The following is a 26680-nucleotide window of genomic DNA, read 5'->3' as shown; positions in this document are numbered from 1 at the left end:
TGATTATTCTTCCTCAACCATTCTATTTTTTCTTTTCAGAAACACTCTGCAGCAGCAGATATTACCTCTTCATTATCAGAGGACCAGGTTCCAGAGGCATTTTTGGTGATGGTGCTCATTCAGTTTGGTACCATGGTGGTAGACCGAGCGCTCTACCTCAAAAAGACTGTCATGGGAAAGGTCATCTTCCAGGTCATCCTTGTTTTTGGGATTCATTTCTGGATGTTCTTTATCTTACCTGGAGTGACTGAAAGGTATAAACCCTTGTAATCATACAGTATTCTTTGAAAACTGATGCTTTACCAAGTTATTTGAATATGAATTTGAAATAGTTACAGCTAAGCTTTGGAATTATGAACGAATTTCTTCTTGGTCTCATTCCTAAACAGAATGTCAAAGTGCCTTTCCACAGCAACAGCTGTGGCCAATGTAAATTTGAGGAGGAAGGAACTAGATTGTACAAGTATGTAACAAAATATTCTCAACTTAGTTCAAAAACAAAGCAGGTGAGAGAAAACTGGCCTGTAACTGAGTACTCAACAGAGAATGTTGACCTCTAGTTCAGTTCCCTACTCCCTAGACTGTTTTACATCCTTTATGAGATAGTATCTGGATACAAACTAAAGAATTCCTAGGAGCAGTGGTGAGAATTTTATTCCTTTCCCTTCCTACCTGGGCCATGCCTTCCTACCTTTATGCCCTAGTTTCTCAAGAGAAACCTTGCTTTTCTGGCTGCGCAATGATTTAGACAACTTAGTGGGAAATGTCTCTCTCAGAGTAACCTATAACTTGGTGCTCTTTTGGAATATGTGAATTTAAATCTCCTTGATCCTTCTAGAGTTGAAGGTCTAAATGCCACGTCTCTTCTCCCCTGGTTCTGCCATGTGGCTCTAGAGGTGGTGTAGATATTGTCACCTACTGCATGAAATCTTTTATTGCATCCCTGATCAGATTAACTTGAAAATCTAATATTTGTCATTGCATGGCTCAAAGCAATCTTCACTACAGAGGTATTACTGTTCCCTCTTTAGCTCTTGGCTAACTCCACTCTAGAACTTTAAATTGCCTTATTCCATTAACAGTGTAGGGAATTTGTCTGTGTCATCTAAACACAATTCGTTTTGTAAACAGTTATTTCACAAATAAAGAACAAAATATGGACATAACATACACACCCCCTCCAAAAAAAGAAAAACAAAGAGAAAAAAAAGAGGGAGAAAGAATTTTCCTCTTAAAAAAGGATTTTTTCCTTTTTCCTCTGTGCAGTAATAATTGATCCCTGTTTTTAAGAATTTATTTTTCAAGTGGATCTTTTATCCACTGAGCTCTGAAAATTGAGATGAAACTTTTGACTTTATTTGGACACTTTAAAGAAAGAGCAATAAAATCATTTTGATATTTTGTGTGAACTCATGAAATATTAATCTCATGTTGCTAATCTCAAATCTGCATCTGAAATTCCTGTGCTCTTTATAAATTATGCTGATTCTTAGAAGCCCCTGCCAATTTTTTTAATCACAATAATTTTGTGGGATGTAATTGAAAACAGTGGGTCGTGTCTGATTTACAAAGCCTGTCAATCATAAAGTTCTAGTATGTTATTAGGCTACTACAGTCAGAAGCTGGGCTGTAGTAAATGTTAACTAAGATAGTCAGGGGGGTGAAGCATATGGTGTGTGAAGTGTTAAGGCAATAAGTTCAACCTGCAGAAGATAATGACTTCTCTTCATGAAACTGTTAGGAGAGCATGAAGATGAAGCTTAGCTGTTTTCAGAGGTGCACCTTGATCAAGCAAGAGGCCACAAGTTGGAGAAAAGGAAATTCCAGCTAGATACGATAACAAATCTTTTCACTGGAACGATAGTCAAGCTCTGGAGCAAGTTGCAGAGACAGATTGTGAGACCTATATCCTCAGAAATATTTAGAATTGTACAGGCTTGTGAATGATTAGGTGTAATTAGACCCTATTCAAGCAAGGGTTGATGGAAAAGATGGTCTTCAAAGACAAACCTAAATTCTTGTATGAGTCTGTGGCATTGGAGGTACATCCATGAATAAAAATATCCGCTAATTCTTTGTAGTCATTGCCAATGTTAGCCCTCTGAAAAGTGAAGAAAAGCAGTATCAACCCATGACTCACAGGAGATGTGTCATTGTTGAGACTCATGCGGTGTGGCTAGGCACCTCTAGAGCTGAGATGCTGTTCCCACTCTCTTCCCTGTGACCCCGAGGTGACTATACATGCTGTTTATAGACTTCCTCATCCAAATTCTTTCAAATACTGTGTCACCAGTGCATTGAGGTCAGAGGCCAAAGGCTTTTCACATATTCTCAGGAAAGGGAAGCTGCCAGGAGCTCAAAACATTTCAAGCTAATTTGGTCTTACACAGATATGATGCTCATCATTTTCCTTTATTTGTCTTTTCCATTACAGGAAATTTAGCCAGAACACTGTTGCCCAGCTCTGGTATTTTGTGAAATGTGTTTATTTTGGCTTATCAGCATATCAGATACGCTGCGGATATCCAACTCGTGTTCTTGGCAACTTCCTCACAAAAAGTTATAACTATGTGAACCTGTTCTTATTTCAAGGGTAAGTCTAAACCTACTGCCCTACTCCAGTCTTCCTTAAGATGAGGACCCTTTTTCAGATGCTGGAACTGTTCGTGACTTTTCTTTACAAGTTGCTGGAAATGAAACAGTAAATCTCGCACAGCATATTCCTCTGTGTGTGCCACATGTCCTCTGTAGTCCAGAAAAAACAATTTCAGGAACACAAATGTTAGGAATTTCAGTCTCCTACCATGAAGCTAGAAGCCCAAGTTATTAGTTTGACAGATATCAGTCTGATACAAAGATAGGGGCTGCATGCCCTGGTACAAACAGATAATGTTATTTGTTCTGCAATCCTAAAAAGTAGTAAGGCATCAAATTCCAAAAGAGATAATTGGAGCAGGCCTACAGGCTCTACTTCTGCAGGTGGGGAAGAGAATAAAGAGATAGTAACAGAAATCAAATCTCCACTTAGAAAAAAAAAGTTTTGTGTACCTTTTGTAAAGTGCTGCACATCTGAAGCTCTTTAGAAGTGTTGGTGCGAGTAACAGACAGTCTCAGAATGTGAATGATGTTGTGATTAAGCTAGTTCAGAGCATATAAGTATTTCACAGAAAACCTGGAATAATCTTAGCCCTTCCAAATATTTTCAGTATGGGCTTGTGTCATTCCAATAGGAAAAGTTGTAGAAGAAAGTTTTCTTCACATGAAGCAGTCTTTATGACCTGGCCAAGCAGAAAAATGTGGAAGTACTAAAGGATGCACTTTGAAAAGCTGCTATGTGCATGTTGCTTTCCTATTAGCCTACCTTCTTCTGTTGCTTAATTCTGGTCATGAAGCTCAATCCTGAATGCAGTTGAGGAGTACCCATCTACTATAAGAAGGCAATGCACCACTTGGGGTAAAGAGGTATAAAATGAAGTCCCACAATCCTGTAGGAAGGCCATGTTCCTCTGTGCTCCCAGAGCAGAAGAATACGTTTACACAGGAAGTCTGTCTTGTTCTGTTCTGTCAGTATCTCATACACAGCTACTGGGTATAATGGTGCCAAAGCATGTTTATGGCCTCACAAGGGATCCAAAAGGAATGTGAGCTGTGGCAAAATATATCACCTTTAAAACACCAGTATTAGCCACGCTGTCTCATGATACGACTGCATAATTTCCAAATTATGCTTTTTAATACTCATTTTGTTCCCTTCTTCTGGCACATATGCTTACTATATTTATTTAATGTGGTTCCTCCATTTTTTGCTATCTGCTGTGGTCTCCCTTCAGATTCCGCCTGGTTCCATTTTTGACTGAGCTGAGAGCCGTAATGGACTGGGTTTGGACAGATACCACTCTCAGTCTTTCCAGCTGGATCTGTGTTGAAGATATCTATGCTCATATATTCATCCTGAAGTGCTGGCGAGAGTCAGAAAAGGTGAGGAAGATGCATATGAGTGATCCAGACCTCCTCTCCCCTGTGCAGAAATGAAGGAAAGTAATCACAAGTCCCTACATAATTTGGAAATCCACCATAAATGCAGACTGTCAGCAGATACACCTGGTGCTCATGTTCAGAAATATTCAGACTGTTGGGTTCTTTATGTTAGCTGACAGTCAATGCAAGTGAAATTTCAATTTCCTTTGTGCCTGATTTTTCCACCATCGAGATGAATTCCACAAACATGTGGCTGCTAGTTTAATTGCATGCCTGAATTTCAAGGCAGGAGTAAAAGACTCAGTATTCACATACTCTCATTATCCATAACTACTTAAATGAGTAACCCACAGTAGCAGGGAAGTTACAGCTCCAAAGAAAAGTTGTGTCAAGGAAGAGTTCATGCCTCCACGGTGTAGGTCTCAGGAATGTTTGTTTCATGTAAATACAGAGGGAAGTTAGCTGGTTCCTTTATTCTGAGAGAGTTCCTGCACATCCAAAAAGAATGCAGGAAAACAGATAAATCCCCCATTTGTTTGACTAAAATTTCAGTCTCTTAAAATCATTTAAGCTTCAGCTCAAATTAAACTTGCAAATTCTGGATTCCTCATAACCGCTATAAAGATTGCAACCATATGCTTGCTTATTTTGCCAATTTGAAAAAGAAATTAAGCATTCTTTTAAGAGTGACCCAACCAGTCAGAAATGGTCCATCTGCAATGAAACAGCTGTGTTTTTAAGTGTTACTGACGTATTACTACTTTTATTATAATCCCATCTCCTAATTGCACTTACCTTCCAAGTATGTCAATTAAATTAACTCAGAAGTGAAGTGGACACAAATCTCATAGATAGGCTTTCTCAGTATGGGTTACCTTTCTGCCATGAATAGAGCATCACCAGAGGCTTCAGGAGGCTGGAAATAATCCTGTTCTACATTGACCGTCCAGCATACTGCATTTTTTCACTCTGCAACAGTATTGCTCTGCATTACATCTAGCATAGAACCTCTAAGTCTAAGCTTGCATGTGTGTGCTAGTGCCATGTAGCAACATAACTACCAACAACTTTATGAGTGCTGTTTTCTTATTTAATTCTCTGTCTCCTCACACTGAGTGGTGTGCTTAAGTTCTTTGGCTCTTGGAGTCTCTGAGCTGTTCTGTAACAGCGTTAAAGGTGCCTGAACTAATCTCATACAGACAAATAATATGCCCCTGGGCAATCTTGATATGATATTTTAATGAAAACAGTGTTTTGCAGTGCAAGACAAATGTTTTGATATGATGCTTTTGAAAAGTAGCTAATTTGTTTTAAATATAGCATTGTATTACAAATCTAATACTCTCTGAGGGCTTTATGGATTCGTGTTGGAAAGCAAGAACAATTTCCTGAAGCCAAATTCCTGGCATGTGTATGAAGTGCAGTACAATTCGCTGCATATTTATTTTGCATGTGTAGTATGCAGTGTGTGAAAGGCAAGATCCTAAAACACCATACAGTGTTCAGTCTTGTAGGAGAACACACCACAATAAATTAGAGTTGTGATAAGGCATTTTACAGGATGGTAATGCTATGGAAGTATTCAATCATGAGGACAATAACAGGGGGGTGAACAAGTCTTAGCAACATTGTCTGTGAGGTGCAAAATGTAGAATACTGCAGTAACAGTTCTACTGATTATACATATCAGCTGCTGGGAAAGGAATATATTTTTCCCCAAAATACTTTGCAGCATCTCAAGCTCTATGGTGGAAATTCTGCCTTAATGAAGTTTGTGATAAATGTGTTGGAAAGAAAAGTACAAGAAAACTGGTCTTTCCCAAAATCGTGGAGTTTGGGGTTGAGTTTTTGTTTTTGTTGGTCTGTTTCTTTGTTTGCTAGGGGGGTCATCATCTTCTTGCTGTTTTGAGGAAATACTATTGCTGCTATTATTTTGTTTGTTTCCTGAAATTTCATGCTTATGCTGTTTGAGATTAAACATTCAAATTACCCAACTTTTCTCATCTTTATGGTTGCAAAGAATCAAAACAAGACAGAGGTTTATGATATTTTTCACATCAGATGCATACTTGAAATGGGTTTGTTTGGCACTTTTCTCTATAGTTGCCAAAATTCGGTGCCTGTAGAGGTTTGGCAAAAAATCTCAAAATAATTGGCCCAATGATGGGTAACAAATGACAGGAGATTGGAGTCCTTTAGATTCATTTACCCATCAAATATATACCCATCAAATATAATACCAAGTGTTTCACTGATGAAAAAGACATTATTGTGTTGCTGTTTGCTTTTGCAGCGATATCCCCAACCAAGAGGCCAGAAGAAAAAGAAAGTTGTGAAGTATGGAATGGGTGGCATGATTATCGTCTTGCTGATTTGTATTGTCTGGTTCCCACTGCTCTTCATGTCTTTAATCAAATCTGTTGCAGGCATCACCAACAAGCCTCTAGATGTATCAATCACAATAACTCTAGGAGGTTATCAGGTAAAAAAGAAGCAGACCAAAAGAAGTCTGTTTTTGCACTGTATTTTCCTTGCACTGTTCCTTATTCTATGCATTGCATTTTTCCAACTGAAACTCTCCTGGCTTATGCAAGAGACACTCAAACTCCCACGAGTGATCCCTTTTGGGTACAAAAACATCAGTTCGTAATTGATGTAAAATATTATCTTCACTTGCCAGTTAAAAGCAGAACCAACTGGCAGTTGAATCTGAATAAATTATGCTACATCAGGGAGACTCAGGTAACTGCCTGCAGGTCCCCATGGTGAACGTGAGATAATTAAGTGGAGGTAGCTTCCTTCTTAGCAGAATACATTCATAGCCTTCTGTTGGATTGGTGGACTGTGATGCACAGGATGCTGTACTGTCTGTGTAGCAGCTGATGTGAAGTAAATGTGACAAGTGTGTGTTCTTTTGTTTCCCAGCCTATTTTTACAATGAGTGCTCAGCAGAGTCAGCTCAAGGATTTGAATCAGACTGGTTTCAGTGCATTTCTGGGAAGCTATAGGGGTAACACTGTAAGTGAAATGTAGACTACTTCATTATTTTAAAATGTATGCATGTTTCTATGGAGGCTTTTTGTGTGGTTTGTTTATGTAGTCAAGTGGTCAGTAACACTGCCATCATTAGGAAGATGTGTACATAAAGGGTCATTAGTACAGGGTTGGACAGATCATTTGCCAAGATGGGGCTGCATTATAAAGAGACAAATTACCATTAATCAAATTATCTTTGCACAAAGTTGTGGAAGACAGAAGTCCTAGTTTTCCTATCACCTGAATAAAAACCTTCCTTCTAAAAGACAAAAATGTGTTCTGGTGACACATTATTTTTGGCTCTCTTAAGCCCCAAACTTCTTCCTACAGTGCACGTGGATTTCACCTTCCAGTGAGGGGCTGTGATGCTGTCAAAGAAAGTGTGTATGGCCTCGAAAAGTTTTGACATTAGAATATCTTAGTTTAAACATGGTCTCCCTATTTCGTGGTGCACTGTGCCTGAAGTTATCTCAACTCTCTGTAACAAAAAAGACTGGTATTTTGCAGAAACTGTTGTGTTATTAAAGTGACTGTGTTTTGATCAAATACCACTTTAAGAGAAGTGTTTCCTACTAGCCCATTCAAGAATTAACATTTTTTAATACTAGATGCTATCAAATAGCTCAAGAGTTATAACAGTAATATTGTAATCATGATCTACTTTGAAACTCAACAGTTTCAAGTTGCCATGTCAATTGCAGACATCTTTCCATGCTGAAAGATGCTTAACAAAAGACAGAGTACAATTTTAATAAAAATGGGAAAACTATTAAGAGGTTCAAGGTGTCTTGTGCCTACTGATTATGTCTGCCAATCCACAGCAGCAAGGCTTGGCATAATGTTTGCACAGTCACTTATATTTTGTGCTGATCACAGAATCATAGCATGGCCTAGGTTGAAAAGGACGACAGTGATCATCTAGTTTCAACCCCCTGCTATGTCAGGCAGGGTCACCAACCACCAGACCAGGCTGCCCAGAGCCACTTCCAGCCTGGCCTTGAATGCCTTCAGGGATGGGGCATCCACAATCTCCTTGGGCAACCTGTTCCAGTGTGTCACCACCATCTGTGTGAAAAACTTCCTCCTAATATCTAACCTAAACCTCATCTTAGTTAAAACCATTCTCCCTTGTCCTATCGCTATCCACCCATGTAAACAGTCGTACCCCCCTCCTGATCACTGGTAGTATTTAGAGTTTCAGTGAAGCTGCATATGAAGTATCAGAGGCACATGTCAGACTGGTATGGCCTGAAAGCAGCATAGCCTGCTAGATCCAGAGATCCAAGGGGAATATTAGAAAGGATTCAAGATGAAATATAATCTACAGAGTATACCTGTTGAACATTCAAACTCGTTTTGTCCAACTTGACTACTGTATTTATTCTTTGAACTGCAGGGCCATTTTTGTTTTGCCTTCCTGTGTTGGCTATGCTTTGTTTATTCCCCTCCTCATCTAAGGCCCCAGCAGGTACCTGACAGAGCAATCTGTGTAAATGAATGCACTTCTGATTAATCAAGTATTTATTATTCTTCCTGATCAGGAAATATGGTTGTATGTCTTGTGAACGCCATGGCATTTAAAGTTTATTTTCCTTTTCTGCAACTACAGGCTGCTTTGCAGTTTTTAGAGGGCTATGGAAAAGAAGACATAACCCTTGCAGATCTGGAAGGGAATTCAAACTCCTTATGGACCATCAGCCCTCCCAGTAGGCAGAAAATGATACAGGGACTGCTGGATTTTTCAGCTGAGTTCACTGTAGTACTTTCATGGAGCATTCAAAGGTAATCAATATGACTGCTATAAGTCTGATGGATCATTTGCAAAGCTTTCCTTGAACAGAACAGTTCCACACTGCAAGTTTTTGTTTAGTTTTTCAGCAAATTCTATTGTATTGCAAAAAAAATTTTAAAAGTAAGAGGAAGCAAGACAGAGGGTGGTGACCTCTGTTACATAGGAATTCTCAAGAAATAAATAGAGAAATGGAGCCACTTCCAAGTAGATGATTTTTATAAAAGCAGGGAGCAGTTCAATGGGACTTGAGGGGGAGGAGGGAAAAGTAAAAACACTTTGGTCTGTTTTAGATTGAGATGTCCAAATAAACTTTGCCTCAAACAACAACCTTGTAATCATTTACGAGAACTAAGGACTTAGAAATAGTTAAGGCAGAAAACCAAAGAGGAAATATAAACACCCTCTTTTTAAGGGAATCTAAAACTGATAAAAAGCTATTTTTTAAATACACGTGTACTTGGAGCCATTGTTCTGCTACCTGGCACAGATGCACTTTGTTGAGACTTCTACCTATTTAGTTGTGGTAAGTTGGCCTCAGTGAAATACTACTTTACAATCAAATTTTTGCAAGGACCGACCTAAAATATGCAGTAGTTGGATGCAGGCTGAAGCACACCAAATCACTAGGATCGTTTCTTGGCTAATGTCTGCCACCTTGGACTGCTGAGCTAAGTTGGAAATGAACTGCCATTGCAGTCCCGGTATCTGCATGGATTTTTTTGAAAGTAGACATTTGGTTGTTACAGCTATCCCCAGCAAATGACCATGCTCAAGAAGAGGTCAGCTGAATCACAGTGGGAGCTCTGAATATTCTGGGTCAGTACTTTCACAGTCAAAACTAGGCTTGTAACAGATCTGCACTCTTTATTCAACTTTAATTGACCCTCCCTATTTTTCTGGAAGCATGCAGTATTAAGCTAGTGAATTACATTCCTCATCCATTTCTGAACCTTATATTAAATTGCAATGCATAACTACAGACATTCATACACTGGATTTGAAAGAGACCTTTCTCACCCTCAAATTATATCCTGTGGATTATACTGCAACCATAAATGACTGAAAGTGGTAAAGGCTTACCACAGTGACCTCCCACTTTTGCTCTGTAAAGGGAAACTGCTGTCTTTCACCTAGGCCAGGAGATTGCAAGCAGCTGTAAGACGATTTCTTGTATCACTCAGGCAGCATACATGCTTTCTGCCCTTACCTATTATCTGCTGGGGGAACTTCTTAGCTGTCCCATGCAACCCAGGGCTTGTCCTGCCTTCCTGCTGCATCCTGACCACAGGGCATGACAAAAGGCAGTGTGCAGAAGCTGATCCTGGTCCAGCTACATTCTCATCTCAGGTAGAGGGTGCATGATGCTTGCTACTTAGCAAAGGTTGGTATGGGCAGGATCACTGTGGCAAGACTAGTTAGATAACCAGCCTTAGTGTTCAGTGAACAAGTGCTCAGGTTCTGCTTTCAGTGTAGACTGACTGTATGTCTTCCTTTTTACTTAAAACAGAAATCTCACTCTTGGTGCCAAAGCAGAAATAGCATCAGATAAACTTACCTTTGGCCTACCAGAGCAAACCAGAAGAGATATTGCTACAATGATGTCTGGAAAGCCATTGGAAAAGGTGTAAGTTATCTTCCTTGCCTATGTATATGCAAACCTACTCCTTTTAATCCTAATTTCTTAAGGAAACAAGGCTTGTGCAGATGTATTATTTGTCTGCCCATATATCCACACAGAATCACAGAACTGCAGGGTTTGGAAGAGACCTCAGAGATCACTGAGTCTAACCTTTTTCCTTAGGAAGTATCCTAAAATAGGTCACACAGATAGGCGTCCAGGTGGGTCTTGAATATCTCCACAGATAGAGACTCCGCAACTACTCTGGGCAGCCTATTCCAGTGCTCCTTTGCCCTTAATGAAAAGTTCTTCCCCACATTTGTATGGAACTTCCTATCTTCAAATTTTAGGCTACTACTCCTCCCTCATTGTTTGCAGAACTCCAAGAATCTTCAGATTTTTCCTAATCTTTCTGGTTTTAGGATCCTTCTGCAACCACAACTCTAAGCTTAGACGTCCTGTAAAGTATCAGGGAGTTCTCCAAGATCAACCACCTCTAAAAAGTTTTGTAGTCTTATTTACAGAGGCCAAAAGCATTGAAGTCACAGAAAAATAACATTGCCTTAAAGGTCAGAGCTTATTTATTTGTAGTAAAAGGAAGCCAAGAACACTCTATGAATACTGGAACTCTACCATCGAACATGGTGAAGCTATTAGTTTTTTTTTTTTTTTCTTTTTCTTTGATTTACTGGATAAGCACAAGTTCATTACAGTATATTCACACTTAAACTCTCCTCTGAGTTACTTGAGTTCAACTTGATTTGAGGAAGTCATACTGATGAATGTTTTGTTCTAAATAACCACCAAAACCGCATTCCTCATTGTAATTGAATGGCACTAGATTGGAAAGGAAGTGTTAAGTCACTGCGATCACTGCAGACACTTTTGACATCAGATATTTTCCTGTAATGGAAATTTGCAAGATATAAGAACTTTTTCTTCATCTGAATATCAAACATTATTGTATGGATGTAGCCTTATAACATTAATAGCAGTGATGTCTCTCAAGTTTTAACAGTCTGGCTCTTCCCCTTCTGCCTGCTCACGGGGATTTACATTGCAGCAGTCATCTCTAAATATCACTGAGTGCATTATCCCTGAAGGTCACCTGATCTGATTTGTGGCCACAGGAATTGTAAAGTTAAAGGTGAGGTCAGCTGGAGAGTAAAAATTCTTAGTTCATCTGTCTTAGAAGGTGGAAGTGAGACACGCAGCAGCTTTTCTGTACCCACGCGAACTTGTATGCCCAAAGAAACTGAAGAGACTGCTGCACATGTGATCATCATGTTTAAAATAGATTTTTGATTTTTTTTTTTAGCCCTGTGAGGATACAGAAATATTTCCTAGGGCAATGTAGTGACAAAGAGAGTAGGTTTTCCTCCTTTGTGGGAAGATGTAATTAATCTGTAATTCTCTCTTTGCAAAAGATGAGCAGTAACATAGAAGATAGAGCTGTATTCGCCCATGTTACAATAATATTGTTGATTTGAGCATCTTTAATTTTGTCACAAAGAAAAAGTCTTTGTGGAAACTGACAGCCATGTGACAAGTTCTGCAGGGAGTTTTCTGCCACAGCTATGCCGGGACACCTTGGCTGCTGAGCTCCTACCTGTTCCCTGGGCCTGATCACAAAGGCTTTAAATTGGCCTCTGTTCCTCAATAGATTTGTCTATACAATGAAGTAGTGTCAGAGGACTTCCCTGAGAGCTCCTCTTTCCTAGAATTTTTCACTCACTTAAGGGGAAGTTTAGGGCAGCATCTCTGCGTTTAATGAATTTTTTCATTCTCCCTCGATGCTGATAATTCATCCCACTTAAGGTGATATAATTTTGAGTCCAATGAGGAACTTCCACAAACATCTTTCTTTTTAATTTGAAGTCCTCCAGATTATACCAACTGTGAAAATATTTTGCAGTAAAATGTTCTAGGGAGAATTCTTACTCTTCAGATGTTATTTTTTAAACATTCTGTAATTCTGAAGTAGTAAATATTTTCATTACATATTTTCCTAGCTTGTTTATTACTGGGGATATGTTGCCTTTCTTTGCGCTGCTTATACAGCTGACTGTAAAAGCAGCTTTGTTAAAAAGGAGAACAAAATATAAATTTTACATTCCTTGCAAACACATATGCCCCAGGTGTGTGGGATTCATGGTGTGTGAAAGGGGACATTATGGATGGAGCTCCCTGCTGAAGTACTGACAGAACATAGTTAATAAATCCAGCTAACTTTCAGATGTGACATCTGAACACTATAAAATCAGAGCTTAAGCCAAGAATTACCGGGAACTCTGTATAGCCCTGTTAGGTATTTCTAAATTATTTTAGAGGTATAAAAATATGAAATATTTGCTTTCTCATTTTTTTTACAGAACATTAGAAACAGTGTATCCGTACTACATCAAGGCTCCTAGTGATTCTCTGGCAAAACCCATAAAGCAGCTATTGACAGGTATGTATCCAGGCCATGGAAAACAGAGTGCAGTTGAAAAAAGTGCAACACCACTGCTAACTGTTATGGGGCACCTTGGACTGAAATACTCTTACAGTTGTTTCTACCTGATGTCTACAGGCTTGAGGAGAGACGAGAGTACAAGGCAGAAAATGCATTTGGATATACCTTAGCTTTGTATTTAACAGCAAGGAGTCTACAGATTAAAAGTACAGTTCTTTTCCTTCAAGTCTGCTTTCAGAAACTGCTTTCCCTTCTATTCTAAGAAAGTGTTGACAAGTTTCACCTCTGCATCTCTTTAATATTTTACTGCAAATACTAGCACTGCATGTCTGCAAATTAATCAGCTTGAATAATGATGTTGAATGATTGATTTTAGTTCTTCCCTCCTTATTGACTCTAAAGAATCCAATTTAGATAAATAATCAAATTTCAAAGTACCCAATCAGAATGTCTAGATACTCATAGACATGCCAAGTACGTACATGTGTATATACATACATAAAACCAGTTGGATTGGAAAAGTAAGAAAAAGTTTTTGACTAAGAATGCCTTTCTCAACAGAGGTTAAATTTGACTCGCAGATGTTTTCTTGCTCATTGTGTAGTGCATTACTGTTGAGTGAGCATGTTATGACAAATAATTCATGAGACTGAATCTAGCTTTACTTGTAGCAATAAGTTACCAGTGCTTCACTGTCATTAGTCACTGTGCATCCTAAAAACACCTTTTTCTTTGGATTCGTATAATGCACTTTAATGCATACACTGCTAATGTAGGGTTCTCAGAAAGCAGAAGAGCCAGAGTTTAACTCCTGTTTGTGTGATCATTTATGCGTTATATTACAGTATGCTTTTCTTGATATATCTATTACACCAGAAAGTAAGTGGTAGTTTCACTTTGACATATAGAAGTTGACTATTATCCCTCCAAGTTAAATGTGCTTTAGATGTGAAATGTGGGCATACTTCTTATTATCGATTGATTGGCTTGAAAATACTTGAATGACTTGACAGGTGTACAGAAGAAAATGTAGTTGATGTCAAATATTTTATTTATTTAATGCTCATTTATGTAAGATTAGTGTAAGGAAAGCCATAGCAGTCTAGATAGACTGTACTTTTGTACAGAAATACTGCAAAAGGGATTGTAAAAGAGTTATAACAAATCTTTATTCCTACATTGCTCTGTTATTTTATCATGCCAGTTATGAAAACATCTAATAGTGATCAGTTTGACTTTTGCAATTCTTGGTATACCTATTACCATTTCCTTTTTTCGATAGACTGCAGATGGGAAAATATTACAGTTTCCCTGGTCAAAAATGTGTCTGAAGAGGGAGTTCGTGAGTGGTGGGTTTTGAATCAGCTTGGGAAAAGATACAAAACATCTGAAGAGAGCCTTGAACTCTTCATATTCAGTGATAAAGTCAGTCCTCCAAGCCTTGGATTCTTGGCTGGATATGGGTAAGAAGGAATCTAAACATAGAATTAAAATACCATAGATGAGATAGAAGGTGACTTGTTTTGTGGGTGTATGTTATTTCTTTTTTGTTGTTCTAATGTTTGAAACTCCAGAAAAGGGCTTCTGTGAGAACTGTAATTTCACATCTATTACTGATATCTACAGAATACATTGCATTTTTAAGGAATGATGTGCCCTTTCATATCCACACTCCAGTGGGAAAAAAAGGCAAAAGAAAACCAAGTTCTGCCCAAACTGATCAGTTTTGGCGACATTCCCAATCTATTGCTAGCAGTCAAGAACTCTGTCTGAAGCTGTTATGAAATATAGCTCCATAAATAAAGGAAGTTGAGAGACTGTGCCTCCTGAAAGATATTCCCTTCCGGCATCCTTTGGAGAGCTCCTCACATGAGTTTTATCCTACAAGTTCAGGCAGTTGTCAGTCTGTCACCACTTTTGCATACTTTAATAAAAACAATTAGACATGAGATCTGACAGATTACTTGCATTTAGTAGCCAGAGGTTGTGAGATTTCCCTACAGCTTCCAAGCTGTAGCAGACAAGATGCAAGTCTACTGTCATAATTGACTGAGGCTAAATCATTTAAGCCAGCAGTTTCAGCTGTGTATATTCTCAGCTTTCTGTTGTGTTGGAAGAGATCTTATTTTCTTTCATCCTACAACACAGAAGAAACAAGATCCTAAATAGAAATCAGTGTTCACTCTGCTGACAGACTGTGCTTAACCATGTAGATGAGCTCTCTCTGATTTAGATGATCATCTTTCAAAGCACAGCTTGAACTTTTTCCATTCTTTCTTTTCAGCATCATGGGACTATACGCATCAGTCGTCCTGGTGATAGGGAAGTTCGTCCGTGAGTTTTTCAGTGGGATCTCTCACTCCATCATGTTTGAGGAGCTACCCAATGTAGACCGAATCTTGAAGTTGTGTACTGACATTTTCTTAGTGCGAGAGACTGGAGAACTGGAACTAGAGGAAGACCTGTACGCCAAACTAATCTTCCTGTATCGCTCACCAGAGACTATGATCAAGTGGACTAGGGAAAAAACTAATTGATCTCTTTGGTGTCACACTGCAAATCAAGTTGATTTCATCTGAATTTTAAAGAAAAGGAAAAGCACAATATTCTCTTAAGAGCTAAGCCTTTTATAGTTAGGTAGCAATCATTTTTCACTGAAGGAGTCCTGGAAGCTACGGCCTTTGGAATCCATGCTGCCTTTCAAATTAAGGATCAACAGTGAAGAAAGTTGGATGATTTGCTGTTTTTAATGTGCCACTCCTCTACAATCTGGGGACAGCTTTGTAATTTAATCAGCAAAAAGTTTGCATCCCTGTCTGGCTAATTTAATTTTCCAGACAATAATTACCTTCAAAGAGAAAAGAAAGGAGTGAACCCACAATTGACTCTAGAGGACCTTCCTAACTTTTTCTGGAGTCATATTGGATTGTGCAATATGCTGTTGTACGTCACTGACTTTCAAGCTACAAGTTCTGGGACAGTGACTAGCCTTCAGGACACCCAAGACCCAGGGCCACAGTGGGAACTGCATTCTAGCCATACCCATTTGTAGAAAAGCAGAGATTTTGATGTATAAAGGACACCGCGGACAAACCTCTGCTAGCAAAAAGGATACAGATTACTATCTCTTTAAATGCCTTATTTTATTTGTACAGTCACAGAAAACATTTCCACCAAACATCAATGACTCAGGAAAAAAAAAAAACAGCAACTGAAACTTGACATTTTGTCGAGGGTAACTAAAGGCTAGAATAATTATAGTGAAATATTGGGATGTTCTGCTAGGCCATTTTCTCCAGAGTTACTGCTTTCCATTAGATGAGAAAAGAAAGTGAATTCAATGACCTAAGGAGCTACGTCATTTCTTATAATCCTTTAAAAACTGAATAGTGTGTGCTTCTCTCTGCTCCCCATGACATGCTTTTCCCCATTTCGATGACTTAAGGCAACCATTGTTTTGCTGTTAGCTGATACTCTTCTTCCAGTGTTTCAGGTATAGGAAAACATTTACATAGTCCAAGTCACATTTTTTTTTACATCTGAGACAGGTTTGTTGTTTTTTTTTTGTTTGTTTTTTGTTTTTTTTAAGTTCCCAAATGTAGACATGCATATGAGCTTGAAAACTGGCCTTTTTTTCTTAAATTACTATTATTAGTGACACAAATGGCTCAATAGAGATCATTGTAGCATGAAAATTTACATTTGCAATGTAGATTTCATTCCATGTTAAAAAAAAAAATTGAGAAAAAAAAAAATCATTGAGTGGGTAAGGTATATTAAAAGGGTATATTGTGTAGTTTTGATTCAGTAATGACTTAAAATAAAGCACATGTTGCAAAGTCATTTTAGAAGTATTTTTTCCTCTGCCTTTTTACATGAAATGGGAAAAGTTTGACATTCTTCTAACTCTGTGACAAATAAATCTCTTTCCTGTAGTTAGCTGGTATTTATTATATGAATAATTAGTTAATCGCCAGAATGAAAATAATACAAAAATTTGCTGGCACATTTTACTGCAGAAGTTCATAAAACAGCAAAATTGAATGAAGTTGCAACATACTCTGCTCAGTGCTTCCATGATAAATACTGTCACATCCATTCTATACTGTGAAAACTAACATTTTGGGCACCACGAAGTGCACAAAATAAAAGTCGCTTCATCATATTGTAACAATAAAATCATTTGGTGACTGGAACTCACTGGAAGACAACTTGATTTCCTCTAAGTATAATGGAAAGCTGGCAGCATTCCCTGGTGGAGAGTTTTGTTCCGTTTCTTCCATACAACCTGTGAATGAAAAACAAAGTGTACAGGGCAGCCCTGATGTAGGATCTGACACAGATGCTTTGTGGTCAGATGGATCCTTACCTGTGTGTTCAGTGATTTTGAGGAGGCAACACTGGGAGAGAGATGTGAAGGGTGTGATATGTTCTGAAAGTACCAGTACCAGCAGCAGAACCATACTGGCCATAGTTGGACTTGGCTGACTTTCTAGTTCCCTCTCTTTAACAAACAGGCACTTACTTTCTGGTGAGAAAACTCTGCAGAATCAGCTGTACAGTTATTTGAGCTTTGCAGAAATGTTCTGCACTTTCTTTCATTGGTCGATCAAACTTTGAAAATAAAAGTATTCTTCTGTTGTGAGGTTTTTTTTGTTTTGTTTTTTCAACACACAGTCAAATTGGCAACCTATGGACTGGATAAGGGACTGCAACAGGTGGAAATTGTACTGCTAATCTCCATCCAACCATCCTGCTAAAGCTGAACTGCCAGCTACTTTCTAAAGGCATTCTTTAGGAAAGCAGTACTGGGGCCACTACCATTTAATGTCTTTATTAACAGTCTGGAGGAGAACACAGAGCACACTCTCAGCGAGATTGAGGACAACACCAAATCTGGAGCTGTTTATAATGTATATTTGTCAACTGCCCTTCTGAAGAAAGAGGAGAGAAATTGATAGAATGGAAGACATGACTGGAAGACATGACTGCTTTTCAAAGGGACTTAAGGATGCTGGTGGCACGAACAGCCACATGCTTCATGAAGTTCAAATAAGGCAAAGCAAAGCTCTACATCTGATATCGACTCAGCCCATGCAATTCAGACCAGCTAGTGAGCTTCAAACAGCTTTGAAATAAAAAGACCCAGCAGGGAGGAGGAGGGTGAATGGAAACATCACATATATATCAGAAGTGTATCCCTGATGCAAAGAAAGCCAGCAGCACAGTGAGCTCATTTACAAAAGCACAGCTGCAAATCAGGGGAGTTTATTAGTTCCCTCCAATCAGCACTCATGAGACCACATCTGGAGAACTGCATCCAGGTTTGGGATCCCCAGTGAGAGAAAGACTCTGTCATACAGGCATGAGTCTGGCAGAGGGCTGGAGGACAGACAAGGTGAGGAGAGACTGAGGCAGCTGGGCCTGTTTAGCCTTAAAAAACACACTGGAGCCTGCAGCTACCTGATGGCAAGGCACACAGCAGGATGAGCTAGGCTGTGGAGTTACAAAAGAATAGATGTGCCGAGAGGCAACCGATAGAAATTGCAGCAAGAGAGTATCCGATTAGATATAAAGAAAATTATTTCTCCTACCATGGAGGTAGTCAAGCATTGGAACAAGAGCACAGAGTTTTTGGTTCCTCAGCCTCAGAAGTTTTCCAAACTTCTAATCTGAACTAAGTCATTATTTTAGGATTCTGTCATGGACACCGCAGCTCACTGAAGAGGATGTATTTGCTGCTAGACAAACAAGGTCTGAAATGGTAGAATAAAAACATAGATCCAAAATAAGTATTGTACAGAAATGTGTACTGACAGTCAGTTAAACCCATACGTCCAATTTTGAAAGGCTGAGCCCAGGCAGAGAAAGGTTTTGATTTCTCTTTTTCAACCTTATAATCAAGAACTTGTGTCTCTCAGAATGATAACATAAGCCCTGATCTGTGCAGATGGACTGAATTGGATTAAATGGCCTTTCAGAAGGTCACCATCTCCGAGGGACAGGAACAAATCCTTGTGACTATTTTCTTAGGTTTTAGGACTCCTCCCTGTCTTTCTCAGTGCAAGAGCAGCTTCTCAGAGGAACAAATCTAGAGAAGAAACAGCTTGAAATGATGGCTGTCTTGCAGCTCCCATCAAGGCATATTATGCTTACCACATATTCAAGGCATTGAGATTGACACAACCTGCACGATGCACAAATTTACCCGAGTACAATGCCTCTCTTTAGCTGGCATGAAGGCTGCTTTCCAGGTGCTGCCACAAGCACTCACTGAGTGCGCCTTGTTTCTTTGGGAAATGATAGCATGGTGTACTTCAAGGCCCAAACCCTGAAGATGCAGAAGCAGGCATGGAGGGAGGAGGCCATGACTGATGAGATCCAATGTTGATACCCTTACCCTGAGCTCTTCACAGGTGTGGTGAATACTCTGTCCAGTGTGTGTTTGGAGCATTCCCTGAATGTTTGCTTTCCAGAAAGCCTTACTGAAACACTACCAAGATGTCCCCAGTTACCATTCTCCTTTGCAATTAAAGGAATATAACTGAATTAAAACAGATGAAAACGGGTCTCTGCATGGACAGTTTCTGTTTTAGCTCCACTCCTCTACAGGAAAAAGGCACACAGCTGAGGGGCCCAAGAGAAGCCCAAGATACTTTCTTATGTCTCATGTTCCCACAAACACTTTTCAAACCATAGCAACTGCTCTTTTTTCTTCTTTTTTTTTTTTAAACCCAGTATTCCAATGAGATGAAAGATGAAGTGATATTTTTTTCTTCATCTGGAAGAAGTGAGAGCAACAACCAGTAGCTCTTCCCAGCTGTCATCACAACCTTAACAGAAAACATTCTCACACTGCTCTTCTCCCTTGTAAACCCAGGGGCCTCCTGCAGCAAGCATCGAGCACTATACTGTAGATGATCCAGTTGGCCATAGCTGCAAGTTTGGCTGCCCTGACACACTACAGGCTGTGCTGAACTTCTTTTTTTTCCTCATCACAGTCACGTTTTGTTTTGGATACAGCACGTCATACAATGACCACGAATTTGTGGCAAGCACCACCCTGGACATCCCTCAGTGACAAATGTGGTTGGATATGGACTCAAGGCCATTTATTCCCATCCAACCCAGCCATACTAACAGGTAAGGCATTTGATTACTGTGGGCATTTTAGCAGCCAACTGTAAGGTGACAAGGAGCTGACTGTAAATTTGGTAAAGTTTTCCTGCCATTTCAAATAGTCTGGTTTGGAAGACTAGGAAAACAGCATAGCCAAGGAGGTGGCATCACATTTATTGAAGTTTCAAATATATTCTACCTATGTCTCCCAGTTCCTAAATTCTCTCGCTGTTTCCTGATTTCCATGCAATATATATATATGTATTTTTTAAAAAAGTGAAAAAAGAAAAACAAGCTTCACTTGCCAAAATATTTTTGCTTCTGGAATTTGGGATTAAATTTCAAGGTGAGAATGATGAGCAAGAACTAAGACTGCACTCCCAAGGTATGGTTGAAAATGAGACATACCTAGAAATTGCATTTCCGTTGGCCATTTCTTTAGTCCTTTCAGGAGTTGAAACAAAATCCCTCTTCTCTTTACTTATTTTCTTTACTTTAAGACAGCAGAATAACCACCAGCATTTGATCTCCTGGACCTCTGTTGGGTGAAGGGAACCACAGAGTGGTTTGGGTTAGAAGGGACCTTTAAGATGATCTAATTCCAGCCTCCTGCTATAGGCAAGGTCACCTCCATCTTGACCAGGTTGCTCAAAGACCCATCCAGCCTGGCCTTGAATACTTCCAGGGAGGGAGCATCCAGAACCTCTCTGGGCAACATGTTCCAGTGCAAATAATTTCTTCCTAATATTTAGTCTAAATCTACCCTCTCCCAGTTTAAAGCCATTCCCCCTTGTCCTGTTGCTACGTGCCCTTATAAGAAGTCCCTCCCCATCTCTCCTGTAGGCCCCCTTCAGGTATTGGAAGGCCACTATTAAGCTCCCCCGCCTCTTCTTCAGGCTGAAGAACCACAGCTCTCTCAACATGTCCTCGTACAGCAGGTGCTCCAGCCCTCTGATCACTGTGGCCCTCCTCTGGACCTGCTCCAGTAGCTCTATGTCCTTCTTGTGTTGGCCCTAGAACTGGACAACAAGGCCAACAAGTTTCCTTTCCTGGCCAACAAGTGCATTTATTCTCATGCTGTCTCCATCCATAGCATTGAAACAACTGTTCAGAAAACAGCAGGATAAGCAAATTTCAGCTGCAGTTCATTCTTCTCAGTCTTGCTGTAGAAATGTTTGTGGTAGCAGTATTATTATTTAAAGTTAATGCAAAGCTGGTGGCCTCAATAGCACAAAAAACATGTTAGCAGTGAACACCCCAAAAATCCCACTTGTTTGTGTGATGAAGCATATCACTCAGCTCCCAGTGTTTAATCAAAGAATTCAGAGTTATTCCTGACTTACTAAACTGGTTAACCCCTGGGCAATGCTGTAAAACTGCTGCTGTTCTGCATGGCACCACATAGTAATAGTACTTCATTTTTGTGCAACCCCCTACAACCTCATTCTGTGCCACATCTCATGATATTGTGCTGCCCAGACAGATTACATGATTGTATTGCCACGTGTACAGACAATAGGTATACAAAGGTTAGGCTTAGTAAGATTATCGCAATGGAAAAATAATCAAAATAAATGGGAATGCTCACCAAAGTCATAGGCTCACAGTAAACTCCACAGGCAGTAATCTCCAGAAGACATGCTTCCTCAGTGCCAGTCAGCTCTTAAATGGGATCTGGAGAGGTGGAGGCTCTCACAGGCTCCCCCCTTCCGGTATCACAGATGAATTGCCTTCACCTGTGCTCCTGCAGCTGACTCATTGCTTGCCTCAGGTGGTCAATCAGAGGATCAGGCCGTGATCAACAGTTCCCATACCCCATGGAAGTCCAGGGTCAGTGTTAGAAATCCAAAATCACACTGTCTCCTGTACTGTATCACAGAATAGGATGAGCTTCAAACACAGAACCATGTTACCTGGCCTGAAAAAGAAAAAAAGGCAAATGGGATTATGCAGTAATGCTTTCTCTTGTTTTCATTCTGGGTGTATAGCTCACCACCAGCTGAGCACAGAGTGCTCATTGCCATTGACTTTAGAGATGAGCAGAAATACAGATGGAATTGGTTTTGGTTGTCTCATTCAAAGGGAAATTAAAAAAAAAAAATGAGATTGAGGAACAAATAGATGTGAAATACCTCAAGGAACGTTTCTATCTACCAATTGCTTTGCTATAAAAAGTCCAACCAGGCCAAATAAGGTATATTACTTACATCTGCTTCAAAGGGGCACTTAGAGGACAAAAATTGTCATGTTTACATGGCTTGACTCTGCTCCCACTCTTCCTTGTGCCTAACGAGAACAGGATGCCATTTACTGCTGGGCCCCCTGTCCTTTGTCACCAACCAAGTCTTATATGTGTCAGCACCTAGATCCCCTTCATTGCCTCCTAAACATCTGAATGACTTCACAGCTGCCAGGGCCCTGCTACAGAGCAAGCAAAGTCAGCGAGCCTGGGCTCTTCCTCCCTGGTGGTTTCATCCCTCTCCATCCCAAAGTGACATACCCCACGGGCAGGGTCCTGCTTCTGTATTGAGCACAGGGCACCAATGGAGACCAAGCAAGAATTGTCCTTGGAAATGGCACCTTTGTGAAGTGGCCCCAGTGAAACACTGAGCAAATCTCACAGAGCAAAAGGTACAGTCATGTAAAATGAAATGACTGAAGGTCATCTGTGTGTGCAAGGAGACAAAATGCATTTCAGATGGCTTTTTGAATCATCCTTTTTTGATGTTTATCATTTGAGCTATTTCTTTTGTTCTATTCAGTCCATCTGGTAATTAGCTCATGATGTGTGGATTCAAAACACATACTTAGTACTTTGATGATGAAGTAATATTTCTCTTGCTTGTTTTGCCTAAACAGACTCCACAGCCATTCCCTCAGGGCTGTGGGATTTCTGTAGCTACTTCAATTACTTTTGACTTTAAAAAAAAATGAATTGGTGGTCTTGTTCAGGGGCCAAATGGCAGGAAGGGCCAAATGACAGGGTCTGCACAAGGGTTTCTGACAAACGCTGAGTCTTCTGTGCTGCAGCCTGAGGAAGGTGGATGCTCAGAATGCAGCCATAGCATTTCTCTTTTTCCCTGCTCATCCTTTCCTATGCTTGACCTCAGGTGACTGAGTGTGGGTTCAAATGTCCTCAAATCCCTTCCAAAGGCATGCAGGGATGTGTTGCCTGTGCTGCATGTTTACTCAAAATGTCCTGGGCAGAGGATGCAAGCACAGAGAAAGATGGACAGCCCAAAGAGAGAGTGCTGCTTTCTGCTGAGCTCTGTAGGATCAATGCTGATACAGCTGACCTTGTAGCAGCCTGGAGAAGCCATTTCTACATCTGCAGGCTAAAGCCTTGTCCTTTTTCCTGTGGCCAGGCTCACTGACACCCATGCACTGATCTCAGGCTCCTATGTGGGGACCGTGGGAACAATGCCCCTCCTGCTGTAAGCAAGCAAAAATCAGGTTCACAATCACATGAGGAACCTGAACACCCATAAATCTCGATGATATGCATCCCAGAACCCTGAGGGAACTGGCTGATGTAGTCACCAAGCCACTTTCAGTGATATTTGAAAAGTTGTGGCAGTAAGGGGAAGTCTCTGGATTGCGTCTAAAGAAGCATGGCCAGCAGGTCTAGGGAGGTGATCCTGCCTCTCTGCACTGGTGCGACTTCCCCTGGAGTACTGCATCCAGATGTGGAGTCCTCAACACAGGGGAGACACAGACCTGTTGGAGCATGTCCAGAGGAGGGTCACAAAAATGATCCCAGGGATGGAACACCTCCCTACAAGGACAGGCTGAGAGAGCTGGGGTTGTTCAGTCTGGAGAAGAGAAGGCTCCAAGGAGGCCTGATAGAGGCCTTTCAGTATCTAAAGGGGGATTGTAAGAAAGAAGGGGACAGACACTTTAGCAGGGTCTGCTGTGATAAAATAAGGGGAAATGGTTTCATAACTAAAACAAGGGAGATTCAGACTGGATGTAAGGAAGAATGTTTTTTTTTATGATAAGTGACACTGGAACAGGTTACCCAGAGATGTGGTGGATGCCCTGTCTCTGGAGACACTCAAGGTCAGGCTGGATGGGGCTCTGAGCAATTTGATCTAGCTGTAGGTATCCCTGTTCATTGCAGGGGAGTTGGAATAGATGGTCCCTAAGGGTCCCTTCCATCTCAAACAATTCTATGATTCTGTGATTCTAAAGAGGAAGCCACAAAAGCAACAGAGATGGCATCTTCCCTGCCAGCTACCTTTGACCAATAAGTTGGAGTATTTCCTTGCAGAATGCTGAGGCTTTCCTCATTCCCAAATACAAAAACACAAGCTATTAGAAAAAGGATGAAGGGACTGGAGGGAGCAGGCCAGCTCAAGCACTCCAACACTACCAAGATGAAAGGATGTAAAGCTTATTCTAAGAGCTTTTCTGCCTTGCAGCTCAGTTGTATTTACCTTGAAAGAAATTAGGTTCGCTTAAAGGTCTTCATAGACAGCATCGTCATTTTGAAATGTATTGTTCTTGGCCATGTATTGCTCTCCATCAGAACCATTCAATATGTAAACAGTTGTAGGCACAATACTATAGCACTTCATCTGTTAGAGTCCCAAAACTATTCCTAATGTCGGCAAGAAAGGACAGTTATTTAACTAGCATCTGGGGCCGCAATTCAACACAGTATCTAGAAGTAGAAAACACATGCTCATATTTGGCTGTTCACTTGTTGGGAGACATTTCTCAGATCACAACTACAAGTAACAGACGGAGGGAAAGTTCTTCAAAAAGTCCGCTCTCGGTGTTCGCAGGGGCCACAAGAACAACCCTTCCTCCTCTACCTGCCTGCAAGTTGCATGCCTGCTCTGAGAGGAAAGTATTTTAGGCATATGGGTAATCTCCAAGGCAGAACACCCGCATGGACAAGATGAAGTGCTCAGGAAACAGAGTGATATTCTGAAAGTACAATTTTTTTTCTTCTTCAGCCCCAAAAGTTCTAGTAAGATTATAAAACCAAGGCAATATACATACACACATACACAAACTTGCTGAGGAAAGAAGGATGATCAATTAACACTTACGCTCATGCTCTATATACACTGAGGACAAAGCAGACTGCCAGCTCAGGCACTCTGCACTGGGCATCTTTCTCCAGCAAATGGGCATGGAGCCCAAGCGCTAATGGAGGAGGCTTTGGGACACACCTGAAGCTGTGTACATGAATACCCTCATCCAAGCACAATTCTCAGCCCTGCTAGTTGTAGACATCTGGTGCAGCTTTCTCTCATATTTTCTTTGTCCAAGTTAAAGGCAAACACACGGCAACGTGCAGTTTCAGTCATCTCAAAGCATGTTGGCATCGTTACTTGGATACTATGGCAACAGGTAATATGGAAAAATGACACAAGGGCAACCAGGCAGAAACATAAGGGACTGTTACAGAAAAGAACATCAGCTTTACCTCTGTGAAAAAAATCAAATGCAACAACTGCTGTTTACAGAAACATGTTTTCTGTTTCAGTTGGCAACATCTATCTCCAAAAACATTCTTCCTTTGTAATTATATGTTCATCTGGAAGGACCACAAAGCACAGAGGTTTGCCAGCTCTCAGTGCACTGCATCTTGCTACTTACTTTGAGCTAAAGCTTTTTTATTTTTTCTTCATCAGTTTTCCCAACCTGTTCTTACGAAAGCTATCGAGGCGGATCAAAATAGATCAAGGACTGTTGAACCTAATAAGCGGCACAATTTGGCTGCACTTTACCAAGATTCAGACTCTGGGAGTCAGCCTGAGCCAGCACTCTTAGTTTATGACTTTCAAAAGCCCATTTCCCATGGCTATAGTTGAATTCCATCAACAGATGTAAACTGCCATATTGTTATATGAGTAACTCCTACCTTGTATAAGCCCCACAAAAAAAGGAAGAAGAAATTGATGGGATAGCACTGGGTATGGTGAAATGAGAGATGGCTCTTTAGGGTGACCAAGGCAGCTGCACATCCATAGCTCACTGGGACTCTGCATTAAGTCTGCAGATGCTATTCATGATCACACGGAGTCCAGCTTTGCTGGAGTACCCAGCACTGCTGATGCAAGGGTGCCAAGACTGATGGAGAGCAGATCCTGATCCAGGTGCACTCGGCTTTCAGACAGGCAGACGCTACCAGAGATGGGCTGTGGAACGGGGATAGGGGCTCCTCTTCTCCTGCCATGTGGAGGTGTGTAGGTGTCTTTTAATGCTGTTACCTAATGGAGGAAAAATAAAGCTTGGCAAATCACTTCTCTTTCTTTGTAATAAAAAACGTGTGCTACATTTAAGTAAGGCTTGGCAAGAAGTTTTTCATTTGTATAGCTAGAGTCCAGGCCACTTGAGGAATGATTTGAACTTTCATGCAGTTTAAAAAGCTATATATGCTTATGTTGTTGACATAACAATTAAGACATTTACTCACAGGTAGTATTTATAGCCTTATTCAGTTTATATGTTTAATGGAACAGTCAGATTGAGAAATCAGACTTACAGAAGTCGAAAGTCTAAAGTGTGGATTCCCAAAGCAACTGTAACTTATAACCCACATAAAACCAGAAGAGTACTGGTTGGGATGACAAGTGCAGTACAATTCACAATTTCTTTTTTTTCTGAAAGAACACTCTTGCAGCCAGTGGAATACTAACCAAACACTGAGCTGCAGCGCAAGCACCTG

General features: G+C 40.3%; 1 protein-coding gene across 1 annotated transcript in view; it reads left to right on the top strand.

Annotated features, from left to right (window-relative positions):
* The window catches only part of PIEZO2 (piezo type mechanosensitive ion channel component 2), a gene marked incomplete at both ends in the record, with an annotated part of 287728 nt that extends 272312 nt beyond the window's left edge, over positions 1 to 15416 (top strand). The window contains 10 exons of the mRNA XM_079533880.1: positions 40 to 254; positions 2435 to 2593; positions 3831 to 3978; positions 6272 to 6460; positions 6904 to 6996; positions 8624 to 8796; positions 10314 to 10430; positions 12797 to 12876; positions 14162 to 14342; positions 15164 to 15416. Coding sequence (XP_079390006.1) covers positions 40 to 254; positions 2435 to 2593; positions 3831 to 3978; positions 6272 to 6460; positions 6904 to 6996; positions 8624 to 8796; positions 10314 to 10430; positions 12797 to 12876; positions 14162 to 14342; positions 15164 to 15416 — 1608 coding nt within the window. The remainder of the gene's footprint in view (positions 1 to 39; positions 255 to 2434; positions 2594 to 3830; positions 3979 to 6271; positions 6461 to 6903; positions 6997 to 8623; positions 8797 to 10313; positions 10431 to 12796; positions 12877 to 14161; positions 14343 to 15163) is intronic.
* Between the last annotated feature and the right edge of the window lie 11264 nt (positions 15417 to 26680).

The sequence above is a fragment of the Tetrao urogallus genome (genome assembly GCF_951394365.1).
Source record: "Tetrao urogallus genome assembly, chromosome: 3".
Taxonomy (NCBI): domain Eukaryota; kingdom Metazoa; phylum Chordata; class Aves; order Galliformes; family Phasianidae; genus Tetrao; species Tetrao urogallus.
This window is presented reverse-complemented; position numbering and strand designations above follow the sequence as displayed.